General features: G+C 43.7%; 2 protein-coding genes across 5 annotated transcripts in view; one reads left to right on the forward strand and one right to left on the reverse strand.

The window, feature by feature from the left end:
* Positions 1-7,662, reverse strand: part of LOC147255421 (cryptochrome-1-like) — a 38,394-nt gene extending 30,732 nt beyond the window's left edge. For both annotated transcript variants that reach the window (XM_086213135.1, XM_086213134.1), the window contains exons 1-2: positions 7,483-7,662; positions 3,732-3,895 (exon numbers count right to left, since the gene is read on the reverse strand). In XM_086213135.1, coding sequence (XP_086069261.1) covers positions 3,732-3,889 — 158 coding nt within the window. In that variant the 5' untranslated portion in view covers positions 3,890-3,895; positions 7,483-7,662. The remainder of the gene's footprint in view (positions 1-3,731; positions 3,896-7,482) is intronic.
* A 9,660-nt stretch (positions 7,663-17,322) lies between these two features.
* Positions 17,323-19,387, forward strand: part of acss2 (acyl-CoA synthetase short chain family member 2) — a 28,911-nt gene continuing 26,846 nt past the window's right edge. For all 3 annotated transcript variants that reach the window (XM_086213139.1, XM_086213140.1, XM_086213138.1), the window contains exon 1: positions 17,323-18,104. In XM_086213139.1, coding sequence (XP_086069265.1) covers positions 17,978-18,104 — 127 coding nt within the window. In that variant the 5' untranslated portion in view covers positions 17,323-17,977. The remainder of the gene's footprint in view (positions 18,105-19,387) is intronic.

Here is a 19,387-nt window from a genome sequence, read left to right on the forward strand (position 1 = left end):
CGGCGCCCTTTACCTTTTACGACACATTCATGTCGGCCTCCTCCTGAGCACATTTGAATAAAACTGATGGAGAGGATATTTTACATTCCAGGTTGAAGTGAAAACATCTGAGCTAAACAGCTAACGTGCTGCCATAGTAAGACCTGCATGCGTTGAGGAAGCTGACAGGTCTGCTGACTTCTGGCTGGTCTACAAAAGTTGTGTAGCACGAAGACACAGACTGCATCTCTTTGTGTCACCGGCCTCTAATCTGGTTGACTTAAACACTGCCAGTGGTCTCGTGACTCGAGATGCTACATTCTAGCTGCTGCAGATGATGAGGGTAGCTGCAGCCCTGAGCGCGACAGTGGTGTGTTTGTTACAGGTCCATGTCCCAGTCCAGAAACATGGACCACATTCTGCCGTTTCTGACCTACTTCAACTGGAACTGTCAAAGAAGACGCTCACTTTCCTTCTCAGACTTGAGGCCACAGCATCAGATATCGGCCATCTCAATCGAGGACGTCCCGAGAGCTACCCGACCTCTTCCGACTGAGAGATTAAAAACCTGCTTCACTGAAAACTCTGAATATGATTTGTCCACTTGTGGTGAAAAGGACAAGTAGGATTCATTTTGAGGCGACAGAACAAGCATAAAATCCCTGATAAAAAACATGAGTGAATTAAGTTTATGGAAAGAAAAAAGCAAAATATAAATGACCAAAACAAAAAAACCTAAAAACATAGCTGGAACGTATCAACAGCATTCTCCAGTGTGTGTGTGTGCGTGTGTGTGTGTGTTAACACACTACATAACATTATATCTTTAATAAAACGCCACTCTCCCAGTAAAGCGCTGGAGTGAAGCAGTAGGAGCAAAGAAAACTTCATCCACACAGACCAAGCTTGCAGATGCATTTTTCTTCTTGAGTCAACATTGTTTAACATGATTGATGTGCATGAAACATGATGTAATGTTTCCTTTTCCTTCCAAGACACTACCATTTCCACCCACTTAAGTGAAAGTTGGCCTCATAGTTTTGTTTAATCCCGCTAATCTTTGCCACTGAGAACATACTCAGCAGCCATTAATATTCAATTTGTGTGTTTCTCCTCTTGGACAGTCCAGCATTCACACAGAACAGAACAGCTGAAAGGCATGAAAGTAAATAAAACCAACATAAAAAGTGAGAAATGAGCCAATAAAAAAAAACCAGGGAGAATCAGGAGAGTCACAGGCTTTTTTCACCCCTAATATCCATTTATGTCCCCATATCAGCTTTAGATATAAAAGCTCACACGTCAAAAAATCCAGTTAACGTTCATCTTATTGATCCTTCAGCGGACATTTTAGTTCTTGATAGTCCTGATGGTTCTGGCACTGATCCAGACACCAAACCTGCGGATGGTCAGCGACAACTGTCAGTGTTGGTGCGCTGCTCTACTGGATGTTTCTGATGGTGGTTTCAAATATTTTTTTCATCTCCCAGTACGACAGTATCCACAACAAACCAGTACCACAAATTACAGCCTACAAAAGTTCCTTAAAATGATAATTAACTCCTCCCTCTAGCGGGCTCCTCGTGTAGCATTACGCTGCTAACGAAACCTGTCTGGTTTTGTTGTTTCTAGACAGACGGACGGAACGCGACACATATTTCCATGTATTTTCCGGCCCTGGTTTGAAATGGTCACGCCATTCCGCTGATTTCCCCCCCTTTTATAGATAATAAGTGACACCAAACCACAGGCACAAACTCACCATCAGAGCTGCTTCATCTGTGACCTAAAAACAATGTTTTGGAACCTCCCAGTGGCACATGGGCATCGCTCAAGTGCATTTCCTGCCTGGAAACCTCCGCCGCCGCTCTGTTTACATTTTAGTCTCACAATCAGCAGGCTATCGCCAGGTCACTGACCCATATTGACTATTTCTGTATTTCTCCATTTCTCACCCCCCCCCCCCCACCACCACCACAACCACCACAACCGCCGCCGCCACCGACCACATTCAAGCTCACGTGAACTCTCACGTGCTCCTTCAGTATGGACCCAGAGAGTGCACAAGCCCTCACGCCCACACTCACACACACAATATACCCCCCTGAAGCTCTGACACCTCTTTAAACAACCAGCTTCTCAGCCCGCCACCCAGCTACCTGCCGGCTGACCCCCAGCGCCGAGTTATGTGAGCAGCAGACGCCAAAGTTAAAGTCAGCACTGATCCCAGCTGAGCATCCAGGTCAGCGCTGTCAACTCTTCTTTATTTCATCCACTCAAATTGAGGGGTTTAATGAATGTTTTGCTTGCTGTTTGAGGCAAAGTGTTTCAAATTCATCAAAAATTGTTAAGCTGCAGAGATGTTCACCCTTCATACTACATTCTGGACTAAAACCCTCTTTTTTTTGGGATACCGTTCACCCCACAAAAAACACGCCATTTTCTTTTCAATGTCTTTTTTTCCTCCCATGAAAACAAGAATAATTATATAAAATTAACACCTTCAATGAGACAAATCTTATCAGCTTCACCTCATCGCTCCAAAACGATGGTGATTATTCTGCAACATTTGTGCACTGCTGTTCACATTAATCGTGTGTCTACACACCCGCACAGGCTGACACTGATTCTATCATCGCGCGGCGTGGATGTATGGAGCTCTGTTTTACATCGGCAGGCTTTACGTAACAGGACGTGAGCGACACGTGAACCTCTGTTAAATTCTTTGATACAAATTTTAAAAAGTTGGAAAAGAGTAAATTATTTTCCTCTGTGCTCAATAGAAATCTGATTTTAGAGGCGGTCCTGAAGGCAAAATTGATGACACCGCTACCGTTCTGGAAGTGGATCAAGTACGACGTGGATGTTTGGAGCCTCCAGGTCATGCACAGTGAGAGTGGACTTTACAGGGAAGTAGGAGAAATCTTCTGTCCCGCAGTCGAACACGAGAAATGAAAAGCATCCGTATATCCATGCAATATGGAGTCCTTCAATGAGGGGGAAGCACGGGGGGTGTTTTCAAGATATTAATGTGGTAATTATAGTTGTTTTATGCAAAAATAATGTAAAACACACATTTTAGTACTTGCTAAATTTACTCAACCTCATAAAAACATTCGGACAGACGACAACGGAGCTGCACCAAAGCAAGTACGTCTGTGATTCGCCGGTTAAGGGCCGCCACTCTCACTGGATGTTGACAGAAATAAAAGCCAGTCAAACCACTCGTTCATATTCTATCAATCTACAATGTCAGTTAGCTGTTAGGCGCCCTCGCCCACCTGCACCGGAGCATTTATGCTTCTGTGCTGGCGTCAAGCTGCAGTTACACAACCCAAACACTGGCTGGCAGTAGATCTTCTTTGCCACAGTGTTGGAGCTGAAAGGGAGCAGATCATTGAGGACTTGGAGCAAATAAATGTTGCTTTGTAGTCCAAATATCCTGCCATACCAAAATGTGACTTTTGAGACAGATGCTACTGGGACATTAATACCAGCTGGGTGGATTAGCTTTATTTAGATTAGTTATCTAAAATGAGTTTTGAAAACTTTAGTGGTGAACGACTCAGTAGAACAGGGATGTTCCTGTGTCCTAAAGCTCTCTTCCTTTTCTTAAACCACTTTTATCTTGTGAGGTCGTGTGTGTGTGTGTGTGTGTGGGGTGGGGGGTGGGGGGGGTGGCTCCACAAGTTTAACAGGTGAAGGTTCTGCTCATGTTTAGGTCACAAGCTTCAAAACAAAACAAGTCTTACCTCCACCTGTTGACCCCGACATTGGAGGAACCTGCGAACCAGGGGTCCAGGAAGTAAACACAGCGCACTGTGCCTGCCCCCCGGACTGCCTCCCGCAGCGCTGGGTTGTCATGGAGACGAAGGCCCTTCCGGAACCAGTGGATGGAATTTGGGGCCATTTTTTTCTGTAAAGAGCAAAAATGCAGGCAGGGATGAGAAGAAGAGGAAAAAGGATCGTCCCTGATGGCGGATCGAAATAAAGAGGAAAAACTGAGAACTGACTGAACGTCGGTCAGAACCGCTTACTCGTCATCTGAGTGCAGCTGCACATGTACAGAACAGAATGTGCTGCCGCCACCTCCACTGTTACAATTGCCTCACGGCGAGTACACAACTGAATGTCTCACTGCAGGAGAGGTCAACTTCAGCGTAGTTGTTACCAAAGGGGTGGGGCGCTGCCAAGAATGGAGAAATGAACAGCATCACTCATCCCCCGTCTACTGAGAGTTTTCAGCTTTCTGTTGTCAGCAGAGCGACGCGGTGGAAATATGTTGTGTAAAATGTAAAAAAAAAAAAGCACCAGTAATTTCACAGCTTTGTTATTTTGGTGCATCATTCAACAGTTTTGTCTTTTCCCCCTTCCTCACTGTGATACGCTTCCTTATCTGTAAGCTATCAAAAGAACGGTAGAAATCAATCCAGTGGAGGTGCAGACAACCGCAGCACCAATCCTCCACCCCCATTCAAGAGCTGCTAAGTCGGCCGGTTGCAGGGCCACAGGCCCCCTGGAGAACCACTACAGCACGTCCATCCATTGGTTTTCTCCGGGTTCTGGAGCTTCTGGATCTGGACGTGGTCAAAAGGTGTGCATGAGACACTGGTTGTCATGTCAGAGGCGGAGAAGCGTCGCCTCAGAAATGATGGGAAAAACTGGACAGCGGCAGAGAAAGTTAATTACAAAGAATTAATTAGCATGATTACTGCCCACAGCGACCGTGGCTGCACTCAGGCTCCGTGTCACGGACCGGCAGGGCGCGTTTTTAGGTTTCATACACAGTACATGAACATGATGTCAGACAAGTGAATTATTACGCTGCTCAAACTAAAACTTGGCTTTCAAAAAGGCACGTTAACGTGTCGGTCCAACGGAAAACGGTACCTTTTGAAGTTGGACCGACAGATCTTGAAAATGCGGCTGGGAATCAAACGACTCGGGCCTGTGAACTGGTGGGATGTATGACACTAATCATGGTTTAGTCACCCGTCTGTTTCATAAACCATTCACAGGAAATCAGCACAGCAACAACAGCAAAAAAAAAAGCTAATTTACAGAATTCAGTGCCTCCAGTTTAGCTGCCAAAAAAAACCCAGCCCTATCTATTAGAAACTAAAACTATGAAGCAACATCTTGTACCACCTGATGAGGAGGAGGGTTAGCAGGAGCAGACCTGGACCACAGGGAGACGCCGGATCCCGGCCTTTCATCCGCTAGGCAGCGTAACTGTCAGATGACACTGATATTCTTCACCGTCGGTGCTTCTCATCCTCATTTTGAACCTCTGTGGTTTACATACCAGCTTTTTTTCCCTCAGATATACAAACATAACAAGTAAAAAACTTGGGGTTTTTTTGGTCTCAGTGTTCCTGCTTGGGTCTGTAATTCTCCAGGAATGTCCTGGTTTGTTCCGCCTCCTGTCATACGCAGCCTGCAGCAGCCGCCTGGTTAAGTGAACAGCTGATGGCGGCGGAGGAGGGAAAACCGGAATGTCCCCGACAGACAGGCAGCTTGCTGCTGACTAACTTAAATGTTTAATTAGGTAGGTGGCTGACTGAGTGACGGCCCGCACGTTCATTGAGGAGATTGACTCTGCTCTGACTGACGGAGTCGGGAATAACTGAGCTTTAAGAAGCAGGAGCCAAACGAAGACGGGAATATTCACATATGATGCCCACTCGCGGGGGTTCTATATCTGTTGGAACGTCGTACGGCGGGGAAAACAACTTCCCAGACAGAGGAAGAGCATATTCTTTTGGGAACTTTAGCTGCCTCAAAGCAGTTCTCCTGGTGATTGTAGCCCACAGATGGTCGAGTGTAAACACACCAACAGTCAGAAGTAGCAATGTCGCTTCTTCGAGCAACTTTTCAGGAGACGCCAACACCGTCTATCATCTCCTGACCCCGACAACAGAGAGACGGGGTTTGTTCATGTGACCAACTCTATCCTGCCTGCTGTCAGGGTAAATGTGGTCTCAAAATGTGAATTATTGGGTTTTTAGTTTGTTATTCAGTCGCTTCACTTGAGGTTTTAGGGTCGATTTTACAATATTTTTTCCACAGGCTCCATCTTTACTTAAATTTTTTAAAATATACATTTTATTTCAGGTTTTTTTTTTTTTTAACCCCATCACTACAAAACATCCATACAGCAATAAACTATCCATACGCATGTATTCTTATCAGCACAGGTGCTAAAAACAAATTCTCCTGTTGCCACTTAAAATTAAATTTAGCTCTTTAATTTCTTATTTTTTGTATTTAAGAAGCCCCAATTCGTTGTGTGTTGCTGACACTGACGTAAACGATGAATGGTTACATACAGGCTCCCTGCTGAGATCCACGCTAGTTAGCTTAGCACAATAAATGGAAGCGGGTGGGAAGTGTTAGCCTGCCGCTGTCAAAAGTCAGAAGACAGACTTTTCTACAAAATGGTCTTTAACTTTAAAATTTAAATTGTGTAAAATTACACGGCGTTGCAACGACTTAACTACTAACTAACTAATAACTTTCCCGACTTCGGCTGACAAGGCAGACTTTGAGAAGGAGGATGAGGAGGTTCACTTCTGATCTAGTTGATGCCAACACTTCCCACCTGCTACCATTCATTATGCTAAGCTAACTAGCGTGGATCTCAGCAGGGAGCATGTATTCAACCATTTATTGTTTAGGCCAGTATCAGCAATACACAACTAATCAGTGCTTCTTAATTAGCAAAAAAAAAATTAATTAATTAAAGAGTTAAATGGAATCTTAAGTGGCAACAGGAGAATTTGTTTCAATAAGAATACATGTGTATGGATAGTTTATTGCTGTTTGGATATTTTGCAGTGATGGGGTTGAAAAAAAAAAATCAACCTGAAAAGAAAAATTCATTTAATAATTTAAAGAATAAAAGAAAAGAGGGAGCGTGTGGAAAAATACTGTAAAATCGACCCTAAAACCTCAAGTTAAGCTCCTGAATATCAAACGAAACACTTCACATTTTGGAACCACACTCTCTTTGACAACAGGCAGGATGGAGTCCATCACATGGACAGAACTCCCGTCCCACTGTTATCGTTTCAAACTACATTAAATGTGACTGTTTGCGTTTAAACAACAGTTATTCTGCTACCCTTGTTGTGTTAAAATGAACTTTAAATGTTTGTCAGCCATGCCACGATCTCGTAGACATTTTGATGCCAAGACAAAGTGAACTTCTCCAGCTGGAAATTAGGTCACAGTGTCTCCCTCCGGTTTTTAACAGCTGATTTTTCTCTCCATCTCCCACGAACTTCTGCCGGAATTAACTCAGTATAACAGCACAGACACGAACAAGACGAACTTGGTTTGAAATAATGCAAATAAAGTCTGGGTTGATTTACATGGCAAGGAAACGCCAGCAAAAACCGGGTCACCAGAGCAAAGCTTATGTAACGGTGGCGCTGTTCATAAAAATAACACCGCTCCCCGAGAAAACAAACCCCGGCGAAGCTGCCAGGAAGGTGGTCTCACCTTGTTCTGGTTCCCCGGAGGTTGATATCTATGTCAAGCCCAAAGAACGAAGCATTTCCTCCCTGGTTTCGTTGAGCGGGGGGTTCTCGTAGTCTGGTTCGGTGCGGTCACAAGCTGAGTCCCGATGATATCCCGGTACCTGCCGCTGCAGCCGCTGAACTACTTTGTTTCATAAGAGTTTGACGCACTGCGCATGCCTCGCCATCTTATCCCACTCTCGCGATGCGTTCAATGTACCAAACTGAAAAAACGTACACTTGTCAACTGTTTGACAGCGTCCGCGAATCGGAGCAGCTACTGCCGGGCTCAGAGTGAAAACAACCGTAGAGACGTTATATAATTACCAGCAGCAGCTTTGGAAGAACGTTTACCACGAAAATTCACTTTTTTATTCACTCTGGGTGAATTAATTTACTCTATCAGCGTAAATCCTTTATTTTGTGATGCTTAGACGAGGGATAATTATGATTTTATGATATTATGACTTGTAACGTGTCAATAAAAACCGATCTGTCCAAATTTTCCACCTGACAGCGCACATAAACCGTAATATTTGAGTAGGAAAAAGTTGGTGGTCTTCGTTTCCACAGTCAGTTAATGCAGCACCGGCCTTGTCCAACGTGAATGTTGACGCGCTCTCCAATGCAGCGTTCCATTGGTCGGTTTGGCGTAATGCGTAGGAAGTCGAGTCACGTTTATGAGGCATGGAGATACGGAAGTCCGTCCTGTCACAGATTTGAGCAAGTGGCGGACTTCCCTGTGACTGACGAGTCTGGATTCATACGGTGGTTCATTCCTGGCGAGCGGCGCTGTTGTGGTTCATTTACAGCTTAAATAAATGACTTGACTTTAAAAAAAAAATTTTTTTAATTAAGGATATAAGCAATTTGGCGAGGAAAAATATTTTTTTTACACCAGTTTATTTAAGAATGCATTTATTCATTTAATTGTTTGTGTATTCATCTAGCAATAACTTTAAGTTATTTCTATTGAAACATTTATTTATTTAGGGATGTGAATTAGCTGCTGGCACTATTACTTTTATTTGAGCACAACACCTGTAAAAAAGATCTTGATAAATCATACATTTTGCTTGTTTCTGTGTTTCTGTGTGCGTATGTTAGTGGTACCGTGAGGGCAACGCTGTAGGATTTGGAGTGTAGGACAGAATAAAAGAGTCCACTGTGAATTCTGTTTTATCTACAGCGACACCTTGAGCAGTCTTCTGTGCCAATTCGTGTAAATTTCAGTTTGAATTAATTTATATAAATATTGTTGCATCTGCATTTTGAAATAATTCCAACTAAAATGCCGGCTCTAGGGCTGCACGGTGGTGCAGTGGTCCTCACTCTGGCCTCACAGCAAGAAGGTTCCAGGTTCCAGTCCCGGCTCGGGCACGGGATCTTTCTGTGTGAGTCTCCATGTTCTCCCTGTTCCTGCTGGGTTCTCTCTGGTACTCCAGCTTCCTCCCACAGTCCAAAGACATGCAATTGGGGACGAGGCTGATTGATTCTCTAAATTGACCGTAGGTGTGAATGTGAGTGTGAATGGTTGTTCGTCTCTCTATGTTGGCCCTGCGATGGACTGGTGACCTGTCCAGCGTGAACCCCGCCTCTCACCCGTTGATGCTGGGATAGGCTCCAGCCCCCCCGCGACCCTTACTGTGTAGGAATAAGCGGAAGATGACGATGGATGGATGGATGGATGCCGGATATATGAATAACATGATGATGACACACGTGAGGCAAACAGATGCCACATGTTGGATTTGGCGTGATGCCGAGAGCGATATATGGACTGGTTAACATTCTGATTATTTTTTCATCAAATGAATGAATTGTAATCATCTAATATCCGCTCAGCAATAACAGTCATAATAATTCAGACCGCCTGCCACAATCTGTGTTGCATTCATGACCCATGTGTGACATCCTGAGGGTGGGATGCGTGTTCCAACCATAAGCCGAAGCTGCGGGGGAACAAAACCACCAACGTTTGTTCTTGGCATTTGGTGAGAGATTTCTCCTGGACTCGCCTCTCTGCTGACGCCACAGTCCTTCCCCTCTTCTCTCCTGTGACTTCTTCCCTCTCTTTCAAATCCACCTCAAATGGAGTTCTTATTATTGTCATTATTATGACTGTTGCAGTTATCAGTACTGATGTCCATGTGTATAATACTGTACTGATGAAAATGTTTGGCTAACTTAGCAAATGAAAAACCCCAAAATGCAGTAACTAAACTGTTGTACTTTGTAGACAGATTGCCACATTGTGCATCATTTTACTGACAAACAATGTGTACAATAACACAATACATTACCTGATAGTTAGAATTTACTGCTACACAGACAATAAAAACTATAGTATAATATGTAATAGTATGACAAGGATTCACAGTGCGACCAGGAGAAGTTATTTCTGACCCTTAATGATAAGGAGGGGAAAAAAAACACAGCAAAAGACAAAGATTTTAGTGATTTATTTTATTCATATATATATATATATAAATAAACTGTCAAACAAAATATAAAAACACCTTTTTAAAAATAACTGGACAAATGTGTGAATAAAAATGAAAAGTTTTGCTACATAAAGAGTTTTGAATTATGACTCCCACATTGGGTTGCTGGTTGGGCTCAATATCACGGCACAGCCACCAGAATCAGCGCTGGCTTTGTACATTTATACAAACCGCAGATTTAAAGGTGTGTGTGTGGGGGGGGGGACACACCGGCAAGCTAAAAACAAGCAAGAGCACTTCCTGTTTTGCGCTCATGTGGACAAGCAACAAACTGGAAAGACACTTTGTTTTTAGCTCAAATCAAAGTGTTTGTGGGTTACTGATCAAACGGCTTGGTAATGACGACCTCGATTATACACTGAGACTTTTCTTGGAAAGTTTCGCTGTTGTTAGCCAACAGACCCCCTTTAGCTTCCAGCTAAAGACATGTGACTGGCTCTTCCTGCATGCTGGAATCACAAAGACGTGCCAAAAACATCTTCCTGAGCTCAAATCAGGAACTCGTGGGTACATGAAAAGCAACTTTCTGGACAAATCGTCACCTCAAGTGAAGTAAAAGCAAATGTAGGTTATTTTTAACTTGGCAAAGTGTTACAAATAACAAGGGTTTTATAACGTGGAGAGATATTTGGTTCCTTTCAACTTCCTGTCTCCGCCTGCTGTCTGTTTTACTCTGCTCGAGTCCCGGCAGATGGCCGAGTGTCTGTCGCTAGGTGGAACAGCCTTGAGTCTCGCTGTTACACGGCAGCATCATCCCCCCCCCCCAAATACTTGAAACACTCGCATAAAGGCAAAAAGGCACACATGTCGATGACGTTTGGTCCTTCATCAGAACGCACCTGCAGATACTCGCGATAACTTTTCTGCCACGCTGTCATCATCAGAGCGTCATTCATAACCTCTAGCCTGCGCTCTGATGCAAGCGTCTGTTGTTTGCCGGGGGGTGAGAGGTGAAGGACAGAAATACCAGCCCTCCCCGAGCAACTCCTGGAGGGTGCTGACGTCTTTTCTCAAGGCCTCGCGGAGTTTTGTTGCAACTTCAGCAAACTCTTCAGTCTGCTCAGAGCATTCGGGAGGTCATTTCAGGTGCTGTCATGGAAACCTTCTACTCCAAAGGTTGTCGTATAGCGAGAGGTTACTGTTACATGACTGGTTAATGTTAACCTTCAAGGCAGCAGGATATGTAAGAATCCATCTTGGACAGTCTTCAAGTTATGCTGCCCCTGAGCAATGAGGAAAATCACACTGTGTGACAGTGAGCTGCACCGGCTGCCAAAAAAATGCATGAAAAATATTCAATATCCAGAGGAGATCACATGCGCTCCCAAAGGAGATTATGATCCAGCTGACTGAGAGCGCTTGCTGGGGGCCTAAAGTGTCTCAGTCTGCCCTCAAGTGCAAAACTCTGAACCCATGTCATCCATGTACTTCTTGCACATGAACTTAGAGTACATTTTCATAAGCATCCAGCGTTGTGCAAACACCGAGCGTCTTCCTGTGACAGCTGGACATCTCTCTGGCCACTCGGAGTCATGTAACATCCACGTGTGGTCTTGAAAAGCATCGATGTGATTACTGATCGGAGCTACGAAGACCTCCACTGTGACCGGTGCAGCTGTGTCCCTCTTGTCCCTGCTCTAGCGACCTGTCCTGCGTGTCTCATGCCTCCTGCAGTCTGTTAACCAAGGCTGTGAGACAAATGCAGCCGCCTCCATGTATTTGTGTGTATTCTCAGTCCTCCAGGTCATCGTAACTCCCATAAATAATCAATTTAGGCGACTGGACTCACCCCTTGTAAGTGGAGACGTTTCGCCTCTCATCCAAGAAGCCTCTTCAGTTCTAAATTTCTGGTGGGAAGTAAAGATACGCATGGCGCAACACAGGAGAGCCACAACCACAGGCCAGGACTCAGCAGTCCACCTCCACCTCAAGGAGAGGGGGCAGTCCTTTGAAGATCACAAGGTGCACGTTCTTGCCAGAGAGGACAGATGTTTCGAAAGAGGGGTGGAAGAAGTCATGTCAAACTAGAACGACCATCTTTGAACAGAGACACCACCTACCACCCACCTACAATGCCATCCTTAGATCCCTCCCCAGTCAGCATTCTCGCCTTGACTCTTGTCACAACGGTATTCCATAGGATGCATGTAAATATTAATACATCACAACAGATAAAACCTTTATATTCTCGACTCATTTTCTTATTTGCAAATTATTTATCGGTGAACATATCTTTTTAAAAGATGAAGCATGGGACCAGAGCACAGGTTTTTTTTTTTGTTTTTATTTTCCAGTGTGGAGACCAGAGCGATGGAAGTGGTCACGACTCTTTCCAGCTCCACAGCTAAAAACAGCTTTGAGATGAGACGGAACTCAGAGAGAAGCCCACATGAAGAGGTGGGAGGCCTCCTGCAGGGCTGCCTGTGAGCGTCACAGTTGGCAAATATATCTGCAGATGGCAGATTGAATTGTCATCATGCAGTCTGTTGATGGAGAGAGAAAATTAAGCTCTAAATAGATGCGAAATGGAGTACAGTAACACAAACCTCCTTTTTTTGTCTTCCTGCATTGTTGTGCTCATTGTTCTCTGATGCAACTTCGCGTTCACGTTGTTCCATTTGAGATGAAATACAGTGACTTTTTCTTTGGTAACTGATGAACTGGATATCAAACCGTTTAATATTCATTCAAGGAGGCTTTAATATCGAGGTTTGATTCACATTAAAACCAGAATCAGGTAAATATATTTACTGGCAACCGGAGCACTGAAAACTTCAGCTGCCAGAAATAATGACTGTTTTGTCACAACACATTTGAAAGCAGCCCAGACTTGTTTTGTTCATCGATATCAGCTTCACAAAACTCCACTTTTATCATTTTTGTTCCTCCACGTTCATGGTTAAACATCCGTCCGCCCCACATTGTAGCAGGTTTACATCCTACATCCTCCCCTCATCCCCTCGTACCTGCTGGCAACCAAATGCTACGAGTAGATGAGAGCCTGAGTGTGACATCATGTCACGACTCCTGCAACCTCACATACTTGACATACGGACACAATAACAGAAGTCCATCCATCCAACATTCTGTCTATTTTCTTGAGTGTTTTCCATGATTGCAGTGTGTGTGTGTGTGTGTGTGTGTGTGTGTGTGGACTGAGTCACAGATGAGTGCTCCAGCCTTCATCCGACTCACTGATAAGAATAGAACAACAGAAGCCTGCACATTCAGAGACAAACAAACCCACACAAACCAACTCAACTGGTTTTGACCAAATACAGGTAGAAACACCCACAGTTTTCCTGTCAGATCCTCAGTCAGATTTTGGAGACTTGCTTCCCCTTTGGGGACAAAAGCAAGTCTTCATGAGGTGAATGTTCAGCAATGACTTGGTTAGGTTAAGATTTGGGCTGGGCAGGAAGTAGCTCTGCTTCGGGTTAGGATAGATCTCCAGGAAACGTCAAGGTAGGGTTCCACTGAAGTGAAGCGAGTCAGTGGAACTGACCTTGATGCAGCCGGCCATCACAACATCTGGCGTACACCCTTGAAATCTAAAATAATTCATTTTTTTATGTGTTTCCCATTGGCACCTGACCCGGAACCATCTCAATCCAAGTAACTAAAGCCAATCAGAGGCAGAGTAGGACCATGGGCGGGTCCTCACGGGATGTGCACCCTGTGGGCCTGCGACCATTTCCTCCCCAGTAGGAAAAAAATAAGGTCCTTCATTTGACTAAATTGTTAAAATATAGATAAATGGTTGAAATGAGCTGGCCCCACAACCACGGGAGCAGGTCCTGTACCAGTGGTACCAGAACCGTCTCCACCAGAGCTAGCATTAATATTAGTGGTGCTAGCTTAGCCACTGGTGCACATGGACATGTTGGCAACAACAGGAGGCTGAATAAGCACGGGACTTGAAAAAGTTTGGGAACCACCAATCTTAGAACCCATCCTTTAGGTCTGATGGCTTCATTTCTGGGAGCAGGGGCCAGTTTGTGCAGTTTCCAGCTCAACAGCGACTATCTGGTCCAACTCTTCCTTGTTCCATCCGTCTTAAACCACTACAACGGCTTTGTTAAATCGCACGACTAAAGCCTGTTTTCCAACCTCGCATTTTCAGCCGACGAGTTCTGTCTCTTTTGCTCTCGACGTGGACGCAACCGCGATTGGTCAAAGTTACTCAACAGAAACTAAAAGCTTGCCTGTCACCGCATTTTCTCCCTTGCCTACAGATTTTGTATTTATATGCAGAATCTGTTTCCAGAAAATAGGGAACCAAAGTTCCAGTGTCAGAAAATGCTGTCACAGGGAGAGAAGTTTGGCTGTGTTTGAAGACAAAGTGACGATGAGAGGAAATGCAAAGTACAAAGTCACCAGAAAGATGGAAATGAAAAACTACAGGATTTCACCCACAAGCCTTTGCTGCTTCATGTGCGCTCCATGTGCCTCCATCTGACGCACAAACACACACGGCAGCACCTGCATACCATTTGCTTGACTGGAACACACATTTAGACACACACATTAGCACATGGGGCTTAATGTGTGTGTCTGACTGAGATCATGCTTCACACCACGTTCTCCCACCAAGAGCCCCTCCCCTCCTGTTCCTCTCCATGACTCTCATCCTTCACCTGCACAAAGAGAATAGTTTTCAGCACGCAGTTTACTCAGGGATCCTTTTAGGTCCATCTGGCTCTAAACCTGTCAGGCTGTTTAGCTCAGTTAGTGTACGGTGCCAATAAAGACAAGGTCCCAGGTTTGATCCTGTAGGGGTCAGCGATTTTGAGTACTAGCCGCTGAGGCTGCCTGTGCGAACTTTGGCAAAATAAGGTCAGAGCGTAAATGCCAAGGAGAGGACCGGCTGACCAATGACAACCCACAATGCACAAACAAACCCAAATATAACTGTTGTTATTATTGTCCTGGCAGGTGGAACGAACAGTGTAACTCTGATTCATCCTACCGGTGGTCCTTACTTGAAAAATTAAGAACAAATTTGTGTGACCCAACACTCCCGGGCAGGTTTTGTCATTGAGGAGCATTAAAAATGTTTCTTTTTAGCTACGATCCACGCAGAAGTCAAGATGAACAGCTGTCAGCGATGTGGTTGAGAACAGAGTGTGAACAATGCCAAGGTTACAGGTCCGACCCCCCCCCCCCCGACCCCCCGGCTACTGGTGCAAATACACACCCAGATATGCAAGCGGCACCTGCAAGATTGGCAGAGAGGCGAAGAACGACTAAAACAGCATGGCGGCATTTCTACAAAGCATTTAATTTAGAGAAGGACAGGGTGCGTGGTAGACTGACAATGTGCAGGGGGAAAAAAATGTGCCCCAGGTTTAGCAGATAGCTAATTTCCATCTGTGGTCCTTTTACAACAAACAAAAGAATTGATTCTTAAAGGCATCATAACCATGTTTGACGTGAGCAGCAGTGACCCAGAATAAAAGACAGAAACTTTATCCAACCTTTACATGTATAAAATTCCAACTGTATAATGACCAGAGTTTGAAAAACACGAGTACCTTCAGGCTCAGGCCCTAATTAAAAAGACAGTAGATAATTGCCGTCCTGATATAAATGCAGAAAAACTCCTCAGTGGATATTAACCAGCACATTAGCATCAATCAGAATAAAAACAGTGCATTTCCTGCTGCTAAATAGTCTAAAGTACATAGGAAGCCCATGAAGGCTTTGGTTTTATGTACCAGCATTGGTAACCAGCGCTGCTTATGAATCCATACTGACTCCCAAAACTCACATTCATGCAACTTAACTTGATATTGCGACCTGGAACTGCACGAACATGCAGCGAACAGTGCCTCTGCTCTTTCCACGAATCACATTCCTCATGAATCTAATCTCCGGGTTTTTCTTTTGTTTTTGTTTGTATTAACGACACGTCTATTTTTATTCATTAGTTACATTCAGGACGGGGCTCAGGCTCTCCAAGAGCCATTTCCTTGGGGTGGATTAGTCCTCTTGTCTTTAAAGGCCAGATGAGAAAATTCACATGCTTTTAACATGAAAATAACAACAATATGACGCGAATTGAATTGTTTGAGTGAAGGAGGACGACAGCACACAGACTCGTTGAATCATACGTCGTTAATTTATAACCAGCTTGAACTTTTTCTCTCACCAGGGGTCCAACAGGAGTCCTGGGCAGAAAACCACGCCAAAAACCGTTAATACATTTATTAATAAACATTAATTCTGGTATTATATTTCCAACCAAATAGTAGCAAAGCTATAAAAAAGAGTAAAAGATAGTCTTTACTAACACATCAGAAAGCAAAATGGGGATGGAACTTATCTTTACATGGAAGCATCACCATGCCTCGTCTGCTGAAGCGGAAAGGTCTGGTGTTTGGTGTGTAGTGCCATCTAGCGGTCAAAATGGAGACTGCAGCCCTTCCCCTCACCCGGAAAGTTCAGGAGAAACTCCAGTAACTTGGATTCACACTTTCTTGAATTTAGGCTCTCAACTCTCTCGAAGAACAGAGCTGAGCGCAAAGTGTGTTTCTAGAAAAGTGTATCTGAGTACACACAATACGTATATGAAGGAGAATCATGTTGAATCATGGAGAAATTTCCTCAAGGTGTTCCGGAGATACGCCTTCGGACAAAAATCAGAAACAGAATCAGCTTTAAAAAAAAAGTATTAAAAGTATGATTCCTCTGGACTGTGGTGGTTGACAGCTCACAGGCAAAGAGAGAGAGAGAGAGAGAGAGAGAGAGAGAAAGAAACTATAAATGGAACAAAGCATACAAATATTGTGTAGTACATACAATAAATTTCAGTAACATCATCTAATATAAACAAGGCCCAAGAACAATAGGTTATGTACAGTCGAAGCTTTGCAAATAATAATAATAACAGTTAATTAAAAGAACTTGTTTTACATAAATAAACTCAATAGTGAAAATACTGTTATGACTACTTCTACCACATCTACTTGTATTACTACTACTACCACAACTACTTTTATTACTACTACTAAAAATAATAATGAAATAAATCAATTACAAACATGAAAAGTATATACAATTTTATTAGTAAACATATATAAACAAAAACATATACATATACATACATATATAATATACACACATACATATATATAATATACACACATACATATATATAATATACACACATACAAATATATGATATATTTGATATAAACCTATATATATATATCTATCAAACTGTATAGGCGTTGTAAAGGCGGAGCTTAAGAAGGACGTGATGCATCGTGAGTTTTGATTGGCTGCTGGTCCAAACCAAACGAAGTTTAATGACACATGTTCGTTCACTCTGTCAAAGACAGAAGAAGAAGAAGAAGAAGAAGAAGAAGAAGAAGAAGAAGAAGAAGGAGGAGGAAGAGGAAGAGGAAGAGGAGGAGTAGAAGTAGAAGTAGAAAAAGAAAAAGAAGAAGTAGTAGTGCCTGAGGTAGAGGAAGAAAGATCCAATTGGTCGCCTTCTGGTTCCGGAACAATACGAAAACACCCGAGCGGACAGAAAGAACGCGTTGAATTCGTGAACTAGGGCGGTTTACGCCTCCAGACGCGGAAGTAAAGGGCCTCGTCTCCGCGCGCATATGAATTTCATTGGCTGCTCTCCTTTAGCTTAGCCTGTTAGCTTAGTAGGACTCCTAGCCTGCCGCGTCCTCCTCTCAGGAGCAGAATCCCAGTGACCGACAAGAAGACCTCTACCGGAGCTCCTCTTTCACACTTTGGGTGCAGACGCGGCTTTTGCACGCCGCGTTTGATTAAAATCACAAATAGACATCCTCCAAAACAAGGAAGCGTGACTGCTGCTAGCCTGCTAACTAGCACCTGGTCCTCAGCGCTGCTATTGACTAACTTATTACGGGGTCATAACCGATACTTGGACCTCTATAAAACCGTTCTTCGCCCCTTCCTGCAACGACCTGGCTGGAACAGTCAACCGATTTGGAGATGATTCCCGATAAAGCACCGAAGGAGGACGTCTTCCACGCGTCCGAGGAGCTGAAGAAGGAGGCTCATGTCGCCAGCTTCGAGAAATATAAAGAGATGTACATCAAGTCCATAGAGAACCCTGACGGTGAGTCCCTTTCGCTGCTCTGCCGGACTCCGGAGGGCTGAGTGCACCTGCCAGCGCTGCACAAGTGTTGCAGAAATTAATTTTGTGAAACTTTTATTCACGTCATGATTGTTTTTTTTAATGCTCCACATTTTTTTCATTAACTTAAACATTCTTTGAGTAAAATATCTCCGATAACAGTGCTGCGCACTCTTTGTAGTTTTGTTGTAATAATATCCAAGTTTATATGTTTGACATGACGGATACATACTTCAACGTTATCAGTAATTTGGGTGCATTTAACCTTATAACCTAGTAACTAAACTCACGGTACTATTTGTTTACGATATTAATCCCAGGATAATTTATCTACTACCAAATTGTTCAGAACTACCGGCGGTATTTTGTTTAAGAGTAAATGCTTTTTGCTGCATGAACCACGAGAGTAAACGCTTTTGAAATACTTGTATACATAAATACTGTAGGACAAAATCATGTTTGACTTTTTATTTCAGGGCCTTTTTTTTTTACTTCCATGAAACTGATCTATAAGAGAATCACAAGTGATTCTGATGGGTGTTTTTGTGGCTGTTGGGCTTGTTGCTCTTTATTCCCCCTCAGGTGCCAGAATACTGAAGAAAATCCTCCCTTAAAAGTACAATTCCAACCATTTAGAAGTATTTTCACATCAACATATAAACATTTGTTACTGCTATTTTTCAACCTAGACTTCAGTCACACCCAGTCCAAAGCTTATTTACATGTCTTACTGAATCAATTCTTTCTGTTGGTGGCAGGCTGTCCACATGTTTAAAAAAACTGGTTTGTCTCCGACTGAATGATTATTCTCGTGTCAGGACACACCAGTTGCCCTCCCTGTCAGCGATTATGACTAATAAAATAACTTCCTGTTGCATTACTGAAGAACAAGTCCTTCTACGAGTTTGTAATACGCATAACATTGTACATAGCACTGAGTGCTGCTACCGACATATCCTGCCACCTTAGATACCAGTCCAGAGACCATCCAGATTAAGGCTGGTAAAGTCATAAAGTGTAAAGTACTTGAAGAAGCTTTCTCATAAGTCTTCGCCCTGCGTTAGGGACACACTTGTACCTCCGCTCAAGTAAAAGGAAATGTGATAGCATGAGCAATGTGGAGAAAATGTACTTTCACTTTCACTTTCCTTGAAATCAGGATAGCGCCGGTGTCTGGTGTCTCTTCTCGGCCTCCCCCAGCCCCAGCATGAGGAGGGAGATCACGCACCCTCTCTCCTCCTTGTTCAGGTTCAAAACATCCGTTT

Source organism: Aulostomus chinensis, chromosome 9 (assembly GCF_037954235.1).
Source record: "Aulostomus chinensis isolate RoL2024-O1b breed Wild chromosome 9, RoL_Achi_v1.0, whole genome shotgun sequence".
Lineage (NCBI taxonomy): Eukaryota > Metazoa > Chordata > Actinopteri > Syngnathiformes > Aulostomidae > Aulostomus > Aulostomus chinensis.